General features: G+C 40.9%; 1 protein-coding gene across 2 annotated transcripts in view; it reads right to left on the bottom strand.

The window, feature by feature from the left end:
* Positions 1-11,052: 11,052 nt before the first annotated feature.
* hhip (hedgehog interacting protein) overlaps positions 11,053-14,525 on the bottom strand; it is a 41,481-nt gene continuing 38,008 nt past the window's right edge. For both annotated transcript variants that reach the window (XM_074629403.1, XM_074629404.1), the window contains exon 13: positions 11,053-13,597. In XM_074629403.1, the coding sequence (XP_074485504.1) occupies positions 13,401-13,597 (197 nt within the window). In that variant the 3' untranslated portion in view covers positions 11,053-13,400. The remainder of the gene's footprint in view (positions 13,598-14,525) is intronic.

The following is a 14,525-nucleotide window of genomic DNA, read 5'->3' as shown; positions in this document are numbered from 1 at the left end:
GTACCGAAGGAGGATTAGGGCTTTGGCAATGGCGAGGCAGCACACCAGAGCATTGCCAAAGAAATGATACGCCATATGTGTTTTTACCTTATGTGGCACTGATGAGAATGAATGGGCAATATTTCTTATTCAGTTAAATATTTCTCTGTGGAGACGGGCATGTTTACTCTGTAATCCTCCATTTCTGGAATAACACTAACTAGATTTATTTATGATTCATTTTGTAGAGTGTGCTCTGACGCAGGAGTTGGAGTTATGGGGGTGCATTTGTGTGATTGTGTGTGGGTTTGACTGAGAGGCCACGCACTGTTGTGATAGCAGAGCCATAAACAATAAGGCTGTCTTGTTTACCAAGCCTTGCTTTGCCTTTTTTTTTGTTTCAAAGAAACTCTTGATACATTACACAAGTTAAGAGAAGATATTATTTTTATTTTGACTCATTAAAAAGCTTTTTCTTAATTACGCTTCAACCCTTAAAGGAATAATTCAACATTATAGGAAATTAAATGATTTGCTTTCTTGCAGAGAGTTTGTTCTTTGACAGTCTCCCATGATTGTACATTTAAGGTCCAGTGTGTAGGATCTTGTGATATCTAGCGGTGAGGTGAGAAGATTTCAACCAACTGAAGCCTCTCCTGTGTGCCGAGCTTGTTGGAGAGCTATGGTGGTCGACGTGGAAACGTGAATGTCCGTTCGTAGAGTGTGTACGTGGGAAGTGAGTGGTGAAGCAAAAGAGAGAGAGAGCAGTGGCGACAGGAGCGAGTAACGTTATAGACTGATCGCCCAAGCAGGAAAAGTTAACAGAGTTTGGTCCGCGGTGAGAAAGAAAAAAGTGGTAGATGACGGGATGAGAGACAACGTAGTGTAACGTTATACAGACATAACAAGGCTGCCGAATGGGAGAGGCATCCGCCGATACGTTACACGGAGTGACATGGTGTTAATAATAAGCCGACCGCCTCACAGTACCGCCAGCTGAGGGCTGTGATCTGTTTCTAAAGTCAGACACCTCGCTCTCTGAGTGCCATTCTTGTTAATATTATATTCCATTATTCCAATAGATCCCCCTAAGTGTTAAACACTAGTCCTTTAAGTATGGAGCTATTGCCAGGAAGTGATTAGCTTATCGTAGCATGTTAAGACGGAAGCAGAGGGAAACAGCTAGCCTGGCTCTGTCACAAGTCTACAGCATGCAACCAGCTGTGTGAGGCTGTACTGAGGCACAGCTAAATACTGAAGTCAGCATGCTAACATGCTCACAATAGCAATGTTAACATGCTGATAGTGATAGTGATCTCAAATCTCACAAGAATGTGAATGAGTATATTTCCCAAAATGTCAAACTATTCCTTTAAATTGGCTTAACCCTCATCCTACCAATCTATTTAACATACAAGGAATACCGACTGAGAATACATTTAAACTGCTTAAGCTGCATTTGCGTGCATTTGACTGGGGTTCCCCAGGACCTCAATACATTGGTCTTTTTAAAAAAGCACTAATTAAAACAGAAACAGAAAACAATGATATTAAGTCATTAAATTCATGAAAAAGTGGAATGTAAGAATAAAGCACCTGTGAGATATGACAAAAAAGTATACCTCTGGGGTCTGTGGGGACCCCAGTTGGTAGGAAGAGGGTTAAAGCTGCAGTGGCTTGGAGCAAATATGATTTAAAAAAGTTTTTTTTATAAAACGGTCGCTATATCCTGACAGTCGTGCATGAAACAGGCAATCTGAAAAAATGGTGTGCCTCTGTGTCCTCCGGTGCTCCTAACGGCATCTGCAGGATTTCACAGACTGGAGGAAAACAACCAATCAGAGCTGATCTGGAGTCTGCCGTCTCTGAGCAGCTGTCAACCACTCACGACCTCCGATCAAACGGTCAAACCGATGTTAAAATACAGTAATGTAGGCCTACTCTATTCAGCAATGCACAGTTCACGCAGGAGGCACATTTATTCCTAATAAGAATATTACATAATTGTTGGCTTTTGTCAAAGTGGTAGCACTAGAACTGGCACTTAAACTCTTCCACACAACTCTCATACTACGCAAAGGGCAGCCTCTCACACTAGGCCTGCACGATATGAGGAACATCTGCGATGTGCAATAACACCGTTCAATATTGCGATGATGATATGACTTGCGAGCAAGATGGATGATGGTCCTGGAGAATCTGCATGCAGAGATGTGCATTTGTCTCCATGCATGTGTGGGTTCATGCAAGATTCTCTCTCTAAGTGTACGTGCTATTCTAGTGTGTGTGTGTGTTTGTGTGTGTTTGTGTGTGTCTGTGTGCTATAACTTGTGCAAGACCCCAGCCTCTTTGCTAGTGGTGTGTGTGATAAACTGTTTGGCCCACACAGCGCAGCAGAGCAGGCCGGGTCTGTACAGATAACAAGGCGGCAGGCATCTGGCAGAGTTCACCGGCCTGGACACACAGACACACACAGACACACAGACACACACAGACAGAGGGCTGATGCAAGCTATGGCCCCACTTCAGTCAGAGGAAACCACATCTCTGCAAGCACAGAAAAACCAACTGTGCTTTACTTTCTTTTCCTTTCGCTGATCCTTTTTCTCTTTCTTGTAGGGCAAGAAAGTTCTGGAGGGAAGTCGGTGTTTGAAGAGCAAATATGTGCAAAGACATCAGAAAATTGTTCCGGGCCATTTATCTTGTAAATGAGAGCTACAGTTCGCTCTGCTGCAGTGGTCAGGTGCCTGTGAGCATCAGTGCACAGTTAGTGGACCTTTTTTGGCATTGCTTGGTCGCTTTGGTTGACGCACACTCTGACAGAGACACACACAAACACATACACACTATTTGACCCCGGTGTCAGCTCTGGTGTTAGCAGTAAGGCTGCGGCGGATGTCCCTCTGTTGACTCGGAGTGATGTAAGCTCGAGATGAGCCCCGCAGATTAAGAGTGAAGGCAAACAAAGGGCCCTGCCAAGATGAGCCACAGTGTATACAGATTAATATAACAATACAGCCACACGAGCGCTGCCGTAAACCATTTGCATAACTCTTTTTAATGTGTTTCGGAAAATTTCCTTGCTTTGCTTTGAGGGGATACCCCCACATGGAAACTTGTACCTAGGTGGTCCATTCCAGCCGACATCAGTTGTTTACCTAGCCCTGCTGAGGATCACAGAGAGGGGAAGCAGACAAAGAGCGATGTGTTGTCTTTGACAGCCACATGTACATTCGTATAGATCAGACACACACACACATACACACACACACAGCAATATGTCATATATGCAAAGTCACACTGTAAGGACCTTCATGCTACTGTACCTACCCTCACAGGAGCACATTTCACTTGTACTTTTTATGACAAAATGTTTGTTACATTTTTTTTCCTCAATCAGGAAAAACACGACAAGTGAACAGGAATACATTATGTCTCAAACTGGGGGCACCTGAGGAGTGATAATAAGATGAATAAATCTGATTCATGTGGTCACAATAAAAAAACATGAGTGCTTTGCGGGATAGCAAAGATATGAAGGTTCAGGTTAGTAAGATAGCAAAACTACATGTTAGATGTTACGTGCCTACAAGATGAACAGATTTTAACAGGACAGAAAAGGTCCTCTCTCTAGGTTCCATGGTGGAGAGGAGGTCGTGTTGCTCTGGCTCTATCTGTCTGGCGACGCCGGGGAGCTGCTTGACATGACATCCTCCTGGATCCAACTTCTCACATATGTTCACATTATATGTATTCATTTCTGCCATATGGATTGTCTATGTTGTATTTTCATTATGTTGTTACTCTGTACACACGACATCTATTGCACGTCTGTCCATCCTGGAAGAGGGATTCCTCCTCTGTTGCTCTTCCTGAGGTTTCTTTCATTTTTTTTGTGAAAAGTTTTTCCTCATCTGATGAGAGGGTCGTACTGTAAATGACAGAGGGTGTCGTATCCTGTAGAGTGTGCAAAGCCCCCTGAGGCAAATTTGTAATTTGTGATTTTGGGCTTTACAAATAGACTTGACTTGACTTAACAACAGATACAGGTGAAACTCATCAATCAAATCCAAAATATGAAGACTATCTACCTGTTGAGTTCACTGTCAATGTAGCAGGAGAGACTTGTTATCTTGAGTGTCAATAACAGTTTGGTAATTATTTAACATTTGTCATAAGTAACTCTTGAGAAACGTGTTAAAACAAACAAAGTATTCTTCTTCCTTGTCAAAACCAGGTACCTACCATTACCCACAATGCACCAACCATTGACTGGTCCGTCAGAGATTAGGGTGTGTTATGCCAATAGCGGCTAATGTAGCCTCGAGCTTACCTTACACAGTAGCTGGATTCTTGCAATGTCCCGCAATTCTCACGTGATCAAACGAACATCCATCTTGTCAGGCTTCCAGTAATGAGTTAGTGGCCAGTAAGTTTGATTGAAAGATGGTTCATCCAATCACCTGCCAAGTATATTTTTAAGGTACCTGCCCTTTTCCAAGCAAATTTCCAATGACGGTCTCTCTCAGATGGTTCTGTGAAACAAACTGCGAGCCACAAGCAGAAATGAGGAGCGGGCTACAGAGTTCTGGTTCATTTCCAAACTTGTCGTCTTCAGACCCAACAGACGCTTCCTCAAGTGACATCACTTGGTCAGACTTCACGCAGTTCCTTCTGAAGCCACAAAAGCATAGGTGCAGTTTGAACTTTAAGGTTGGGGGTTCACAAAGAAAATCTAGAGGGAATGTAAGGTTTACAACGCAGAGAGGTCTAACGTATTGGGATGTGTGTAGTTTATATATTACAACATCCAAACAGAATGCGATGCAAGTAAGCGTCAGTGACCAAATCAGTTTTATTGCATTGTTTTCTACTGGAATGAACTTAATGGCTGCGAGCGACGAAGAGAACAAAGCTGCATAGAGTGCCGTTTTGAGCTGTCAGATGCTGTTTCTATTTATTCTTTATTCCAACGGATGACGAACGACTGATTCGTGAAGTTGAAATGAGGAGTTATCTGATACGATACCTCATCAGGCTACTGTTGGCTGTATTGTATTTCATTTTCAGTAACTATTGCAGTATAAAACCTGTTTTCTGTTTAAAAAACAAACGTCGGAATAGAGCAAGTAGCCTACTACTCACCCATCTTTTAAGTGGTTACGTCTCTCGACTGATCTTGACCGCGCAGCTGATAGGTATGTGGTTTTTTTACATGACGTAGCAGAATATTTAACGGTGTGTGGACAGAGAGTGTCCGATGTTATTGGGCTATAAGTAAATAAAAATACCACAAATCTATCTTCTCATCTTGTTGGTTTCTTATTCTGCCAATATGAAGACACAACAAGGTCGATATTATTCATCATTACAATAAATTATTAGTTGTACATTATTATAAAACAAATATGAGGCCTTTCTAGGGGGTTCAGTGAGCCCCCTGAACCAATGCAAACTGTGTCTGTGCACAAAAGGTCCATTTATGTATCTTTCCTTCCTACTCTATTTATTATTTTTATATTTATGCCTTTCACACTAATTTATCAATCAGCTGATTCTGCCAATCCAACAATATCTGTGAGCCAATCATCTCGTTGCTCCACCCAATTTCATCAGAACCGGTCAGGTCTTTCCAGTGAGCACATCAGGACTCCCTCTCTACACATCACATCGAGACAGATTATCAGATGCATTCACTCTTTCACCACCACCACCACCACTGTCTAGACTCCGTTGGGGGGATATTGCTGTATGGCTCGTGGCATGTTTATCCCCGTAAAATGATGATGTCATTGAGAAAGACTGCTCTGATGGCTGCATGTCTTCAACTTTTTCAATTGTGCTCATGAAGTTAAATAAATTATTTTTTAAATTAAGTCTTTAAACCCTTCTTTCAACTAGTCTCTCCTGACAAAAATCTAGATCTACATAAAAAAACAAACATACCACATACAAGTAATAAATAGGGAGCAGACTGTTGGGATGACGTGTTGGCACTCAGAAATCTACACACACCTGATGTTTTCTCTCAGAATCCTCTAATTTCTCATGCTTACATTTTGCATCTCCTGCAGCACAAGACATCACGCTCGCCTCATTTTTTATTCGTCACCACTCACCCCCGTCAGTCTTACCTGTCGCCCAACACTCAGTGCTGCTCTCACCCCTCTGTGGGGGTTCAGCATGTGTTAACATGACAGATTGAGCCCCAGTGGGAACCTTAATTGCATCATTTCATGGATGCGAGTCAGTGCTGTGGTCCGGGAGAGTAAACAAGCTCTGAATCCAGGAGCAGGGAGGGAGGGAGAGGGGGAGTGATGGAATGAAGGGTGGATGGAGAGATGAACGGAGAGAGAGCTGGGTTTGAAGAAGAAAAGAGGAAGTGCTTCAGGATGGGAAATTGGTGTAAATAATAAGTGGGAAATATGAGATAGTGGAGGTGTGAAGACGGAAAAAAAACCCTCTCTTAGCCAATAACAAAAACCGACAAAAAGCAACAGCCGTGCATAAAACCACCCAGACCTCCTCCAAGGTGGTCGTCGAGTGAGGTTTGTTTTGTTATGTGATAAGCCGAGAGTTAAGTGAGGCAGAAGGAAAAGGCAGCAGCAGCAGGCCGGTCGGAAAGTGTGTCTTCATTAGTAAGTGATCGGGGCCAGGGAATATGAGATTTCAGCTGCCTCCGTCGGTCGTGCGTTTCAGCAGTAGTACTCACTGAGTCAGCCAAGAGTAAACACATGAGGTCACAGAACACACTACGCAATTAGGGGTGTGACAAACCCAGATATACAGCCGGGGGATTGACATGCACACACATGTACACATGCAGGTAGAGACTCACTGAAAGAACCACATGTTTACACAGTCCAGATCCAATATTCTCACATGAATCAATATGTTGATTTATATTCAAAATCACAAGAGAGTGGTGCCAATGTGGACAAACACAGATGTTAATGCACCACATTGATCAACTCAGCAGGGATCCTTCCCTGACAAGACATCATGACTTCATGTGTTAACGTGTGACATCAAACTCTATGTTGATGTACAACATGCTGTAGATTTTAACAGTGATTTTGTGGTGAAGTGGTAACACGGTACAGTTAGATCACAGTGGAAACAGTTAGTCATGGTGCAGGGAGTGTCAAACAAGACTTGAAGGGATGTCACAATCTATGGTGAGTAGAGGGAGATGTTTCCAGAAAAGTGTCATAGCTGGACATGGGTGGTATCAGAAATATCATGTTGTTGGAGTCAACAGTTGAGAATAATGGATTATAATGTGGGCTTGATAAAGGAGCAGAGCCAGACATCGGGGGAAAATCTGACGAAAATAGCTTAATTTTCTTTGTTTAGGTAGTTAAAGAAAATAACTTCAAACATGGTGGTCTGCATTTACTGTAAAAAAATGACCAGCTTTATTAAAGGGACTGTGCAAAATGATTTATATCATATTATGTTTATAAAGCTTTGAAAAGGCCATTAAGCAATTAGGTCATTAAAACACATATTTCACACCGACTCCAGACTTTTCAAGTTTCCATGAACGTCTGGGTACATTTATATATGTTTTTTCCACTGTTGCAACAAGTCGCCGTACTGTACCTGCACTGTTTTACCTCCACATGCAAGTTTATACTTATAAACCTCACAGTCACCTGCTGTGCTCACAGGGCGCCTAAATATTCACTTTATTTTTAAAGAATGCAGTTGAGCTTCCAGTCCTCTCCTGCATAAATAGTGCTACACCTGTACAGGACTGCCATGAAAAAATAGGTGCCAATACTGGCGACCAAACGTGAACTCAGCACTCAGCGAGGTATAGTGAAAATAAATGTAAAACTATAAAATGATTGGCGACACAATGACCTCACAATCTTGCAAAATGGTTCAAGTCACAGGATCATTCATTAAAGGTTATGTTCAAATCTGTAGATATCTCTGGTGAAGCTGGTTCTTAGCACATCTTGGGATCGTCACACAAAGTTTGAAGACAAAATTGAAGCTTTAATTCAGCAAATATGGTGCCACGTTTTGTTCCAAATCGCAACAAAATTAGTGGAGAAAAATACTTAAAAACCAGCAGCTCCTCCCACTTTGCAGCTTTATTAAGATGATGTGGCCACCAGACATCGAGCAGTCACGTGTTCCACCTTCACAGGCACTATTAATGTCTGCTCTACAGGATGCAGATATTATATTATATTTGAGTCATTTAAGCCGATGTATTGGCATTAAACAGTCTATATAATAATCAGTATGATAGTTTGCATATGGGATTGATTGGCCTCCTATGACTCAGTAGTTTCAACTGTAATTATTCTGCACATTTCCTAAACCCACATCACTCTTTGAATCTATTCATTATTTCCGTGCTTGATTTCACAAGACAGATATATTCCCTAAACAAAGCAGCTATTGCATGTCTATTGTATCTCCCCCAGGACGTAATACATTACTCCAGAACAGAAACGCCAGTAAATACAGCATAATGAATTGCTCACTTTGGTCTGGATGAGCAGAAAAAGAATGACGTGTGTCTTTTTAATCACGGGGCTATTGTTTTTTCCTGTTTTTTTCCTGTCTCCTCCTGTTACCCTATAAGTATTGCTTGTGCCGACTCTTTTACTCATGTATACAATATTATAGCATGCACTTCCAGCCATCTCAGTCCTACAAATATTTGGTATACAGGCTCCTCATGTTTATTCAAAGTACTGGGTTACACTGTTTGGGAAAGATAGCCAGACAAGGGCCCTCTGGGAAGGAAAAAGAAAACTATTCCAAATGAAAAGTAATGATTCATGCCACAGATAGTGTATAAACTCAAATATACGCTGGACCTCGCAGCGCTATTGGACAGTTCCACTTTATGCAATTTTGATTGGATCGGAACAGTGCATAGACAACTTAGTATTGCATTACTCTAAATATGGCCGTGTGTGCACTTGTGTGTGTGTGTGTGAGAGCAGAGTGAGGTGGGTGGTCTCCACTCACTATCAGTATACAACACAAAGCCTCATTGGTATTTTGAGAAGGAAATTAATATTGCCATCAGCGGTGGCTCTTGCGTGTGTGCCTCCATGCACGAACGTGTTTTCTGTACTTCCGAAGTGAAGAATTTCCACTTGAAATGAGGAGATTTTCAGGCTGAACTTTGATCGATGCCGTGACGCTGCTGCATGACGACATAGCAGCCATCTCAGCTCTCTCCTCGCTGTCAACTCTGCAGGCAGCTTTTCCATTCAAGCAGGAGTTAAAGGAAAACCCTGGGCCTGTTGCCACATTGGCCCTAGTTTAACTTAAACATTTTCTCAACATCCTTCTCTTTACTCTTTTTACCTGGCTGGAGGACAAACCATCAGTGGAAATGTTGCAGCTGACTTACCAGAAATGAGACAATTCCCAGTATGGGGCCACAACCAAGAACAGGGTTCTTATACATTAAATTACCATCCCATAATGACAGATTATGTCTAGACTAGAATCTTAGGTAACGGGTCTGCCATTTCTCAATAGTCAAGATTGAAAGTTAATCCTTTTTCTAGGTTCTTTATTTGTTGTTGCCATTTTTCATATAGTTATCATATAGTGAGGGTGAGTATATACATGTATATATATGTATATATATATATATATATGTATATATATATATATATATACATATATATATATACATGTATATATATAGCCTCATATAAAGAAACAGGGATATTGCAGTTTTTATTTTATACGTTTCAAAAGAACAGTTTGGGAAATACACTTTTTTAGCTTTCTTGCTGAGAGTTTGATGAGGAGACCAATAGCACTCTCACATCTGTATGAAAAAATATGAATCTACAGCAATAGCTTAGCATAGCTCAAAATGAAGGCAAACAAGGGGAAACAGCTAGCCTTCCTCTGTCCAAAGGGTAAAAATCCACCTACTAGCTCCACTGTGTAGTATATAATACTAATATACTATTCGTACAAATCTTAAGTGTGAAAATGACAAGTTTAGGGGTTGTTATTTGCTGGACTATTTCTTGGCTGGGAGCAGTGACTTGCTGGAGTCTCTTCTGGTTGTTTGCCAACCTCACGTTGACAACAAGATTTGACAAAAACCCGAAGTAAATAAATAAGATAATACGCGTTAATTAGTGCGCTTTAGAGATCTTGGTGGGCAGATTTTTATTCTTTTCTTTTCAACCTTCGGACAGAGCCAGAATAATGGTTCCCCTGTTTAGTCTTGATGCTAAGCTAAGCTAAGCGTCTCCTGGCTGTAGCCTCATATTCAACGGACCGATATTAGAGCGGTATTGATCTTCTCATCTTACTCTCTGCACAGCCGAATAGTATGTTATCCGGATATTAAATAGGCGTTATTGGTCGCTATAAGCACCATAGATGTTTAGACTGTTTTTGTTGCCTAAACCTAAAGAAGCCTTTTTGTTTGTATTCAAAATGTAACGTTTGATTCGGTTTTACATGTTAGAACGTGTTGCAACTTAGCTTATAGCTCCTGATAATGCCTATTTAAGGGCCCGATAACAGTCGAATTGGGTGCTCTGCTAGAAAGCAAAAAAGCACATTTTTCAAAACGGTGAACTGTTCCTTATTTAAAGACTTCTCGTTAATGTTGACTTAAAGTTGAGACTCATTCTTTACCTAGAGAACAGCAGTTGACATAAAACCTCACTACCAGGTTCACTATTAGCTGTTCTGCAGCTTTCAATCATATCACATGATCTTCCTCAGCAGATGTAGATGTTGCCCGGCCAACATAAGTCCATATGGACAGGTGCTTAAAGTGCACAGAGGTCAAAGGTCATGTGATATGATCAAAAGCTTCTGGGCCTTGCAGTGCTTTTGTTTTGTTAACAATTCAACATATATGGCAAATACAGTTTGCAATGATACATGAATAATAAATAACTATTTACTTAGGTTTAGATTACGTTTTTTTCCCAAGGAAATTTCTACTTTTCCAATATTAAAGTAGTAATAAATTACATTGGAAACTTCCTCAGAAATTATTAGAACATGTAAAGCGTTACCATATATTACTGAATACCAAAAACAAAAGAGACAATATTTCAGACATGCTATAAATTTTAATAGACATATTGATATTTCTGTAGAGAAACAAAGTTATCCCTAGTTTTATTTACAATACAGGAATAAAAAAATTGTCACATACAGTACAATGGTAAAAACAACATAAAAGAACTTAAATAATTATTTTATTTGTGTAACTACTTAAATAATGAAAATGGTTATTCTAGTCACACCACGCCGTCTCAGCAGCTACAATGCAACTTTCACATTAAGTGCTAAAAAAAAAATTATAATTTTCCATTTTACAGCATGAATTCCATTTTGACCAGGTAGAGTTGATTTATTTCAGCAAACACAAGCGAGGCGGGAGATGAAGAACAAATAACATCTTTTACGGACACTGAACTTCAATTAACCATGATACTTGGAAACTTGTTTTTCAAAATAAAAGTTGGGGAGAGAGCAAAACTGCAACTGTTTGCCTTCAAAACAAAATGACTGATGGTTCTGTCAAGACTCATTTTATGTTATGGGATTTAAATGACAAATGTGTAGTTAGATAGTTTAAGAGAATATGGGCATGCATGTATGTGTGCTGCATCTGTATGAACTTCTGTCTGGCATCTGAAAAGACACATTAAAGTGGCTCCAGACAATCCCGGTCTGTGTTTAACTATTTTCTGACTACATGTAGGGAGTCATATGTTCATTAGAGTTCAATCATTATCTCCATTAGACAGATCCTTCGGTTAATCTTAAATCTGCTCTCTACAGATAAGATCGCACTGTGAACTGCCTCCACAGTGACTTGGTGGCCCGACGAGACGTTTGATCATCTCACAACAGAGACACATTTCTGACAGTGGTAATGAAACCACATGTCAGGGATAAGAATTATATGGAGTCAGCCAACTGCTCCGAATTACTCTCTGCAGGCACAGACATGCATTACTTTTACAGTGGGGGGGGGGGAGGAAAAGAAAATAGAAAAGATACAGAGGAAAAAGCTGCATATGTATAAGTACAAGAACATGAAATGACATGAGCTGACAAGCTTAGTGTAAAACTGCTTTCTATAAACACCATTCTCTCCCATATATTATTACGCTTAAAAAAATAAACCCTCCTCTATGATAACAATAGTAATGCTATAGTTTTTTTTTTGCAATGCTAAGTAGTACTTAGGTAAGCTCTATTGGAAATATACTGTACATCACTGCGCTATCTCTTCCCTTTGTAGTTTTGAGTTCGGGTTTCAGTGTGTGACACAATGAAAGGAGTTTGTCAAACCATACCTGTGATAGTGTGATGTGTGATGTGTGTGTGTGTGTGTGTGTGTGTGTGAATGTTAAACTACTCTCATTGCGCTTTTTAATAAATGTTTTAATTCATTTTGAATAATAAAGTGAATGAAACAAAAATGAATACAGTGCATGGGAGCCAAAAACTCTGTTCAGATTGTATGAAACTGGCTTTGACAACGTCGTTCCTCTGTTGTAGATCCATTCTGTACATTGACAGCAAGTGAGTGTCGCAAAAAAAAAGTATACACACTGTATACTGTTATAGCTTTTTATGACAACGTGTCCCACAAACTAAATACAACATCATAAGTGAGACGACATCTCTCTTGTATTAGTGCCTTTAGAATAGTACGGCACATGTGACCCACGACTCTCATCGACTTCAGAGGTGCAGAGTGTTCCTTCAAAGTCTGCGTATGTGGACATTTATTTTGCTGGGTTTTGAATGGACCGTGAGCACAAATTGGATCTGGAGCCACGCCGCTCTGTACAATTTTGAATCCTTAAAGAACCTCTGAACAATCAACAGTCCTCACTGAAATGCAACAAACTCCCATTTTTGGGGGTCTTAAGGCAACAGAAAGCCCCTGAAAAGATCCAAAGTCTTGGGTTAAAATGGTCTGTTCCTGTGGAGTTCCTGTTCCTGTGGAGTCAGCCGTGTGCGAGCGTTTTCTGAACGAATGTCTTAGTGGAACATCCATAACTTGGCCGTGCTTATCAATCATCTCCTCTGCTGTCTGCAGGTCTCTCCGAAGTGTGAACACGGCTTGGATGCCAGGCCTGGTGCTCAAGAGCAAGTAGCTTATAGGCGAAAAAGGAAGAGTTTGGTGATGAGGATGAGGATGAAAAGCAGTCTGACGGGGATCCTGTGTGTGTTTGTGTGTTTGTGTGTGTGTGTGTGTGTGTGTGTGTGTGTGTGTGTGTGTGTGTGTGTGTGTGTGTGTGTTTACATGCCTGTGTGGGTGTGAGGGAGATTAAGAGGCCATGTTAAGGACACCTCGTTAGAGTCTGCTGGTGGTGGTAGGTAGATTTGTGTCAACTTGAGGATGACGGCGGGGAGCAGCCCCCCTCTGCTCACCCCTATACGATATAGCTGGTCAGGTCTAGGAGGTACGAGGTCATGTCGATGATGTGGTCCAGTATGCCGTCTTTCTCCTGGTCGTTGGGCATGCCACGCTCACTCTTCTCACACTGGGCCCCGGAGTAGCCGCTCTTACACAGGCACTTGTTGGGCTCCATGCACACTCCTCCGTTGCGGCATTCTGGTTCACACTTGGCTAAGGCCGCAGAGAGAAGAAGAAAACAGAGAGGTCAGAAGTAAAGTCAGAAAAGATGGTGTTCTGTTTCATTCAGGTATTTAAGTCACAAAAGATCATATAGATTTTTGAATCTTTATAAGAAAAAATGTGGAAGCCCTACAGTGTATGTTGTGCATTAATAAATAGGGATGTCACAAGAACCGATACTTCGGTACCAAGTCGATGCCAAAATTCTGAAAAAGGAACAGTACTCGCTTTTCTACAGTACCACAGGTGTAACATATGCCTCTTGCATGTTACATTAGATACACAATTTCAGTTTTAATAAATTGTTACTATTGTTACCATTATTTTATTCAGTAATTTCACCTTTAATTGATAGTCGTTTGGTGAACATATTTGTGTTATTTTCATATTTTTATGTGGTTATTTTATATTTTATATTTAATACTACAGTATCCAAGGTAACGATGAAGCTATACAAGCTCGTCACTAGGGGAACAAGTCAGACCGGGCTTGTATCTCCCAGGTGAACGGGTGTCCCGAAGTGCTAAGCAAATAAATACATATGGAATCGACATCAGAGCTGTCTGTGGTTCATTGGAGTGTAATGCTAACCGTCAGCCGTTGGTCTACGATCAAACACAACGCATTGGTACAAAACAAGGTTAACGGGGCCGTTATGAACTGTGTCTAGAGGTAGTAAACAGAAGAAAGACACCCTGTTACACAGGTACTGTCATGGCTTAAGACTAACGTCGTCCCGTCATCCTGAAGACAACAGAAAGTGTTTGGGACGCAGTACACTCACAATAAACGCGTCCTATTTTTCCCCTGATAATGTTACGTGCGACCAACAAATCCGTTTTGAAATAGTCACGACGAGAGCTAGTTAAGGCTAGCTGCCAATTTCAACTCAGGAGGTGCTGTTGATTCACATTATGAT

This window comes from Sebastes fasciatus, chromosome 3, assembly GCF_043250625.1.
Source record: "Sebastes fasciatus isolate fSebFas1 chromosome 3, fSebFas1.pri, whole genome shotgun sequence".
Taxonomy (NCBI): Eukaryota; Metazoa; Chordata; class Actinopteri; order Perciformes; family Sebastidae; genus Sebastes; species Sebastes fasciatus.
The sequence above is the reverse complement of the archived record's forward strand: the minus strand, read 5'-3'. Positions and strand labels throughout refer to the sequence as shown.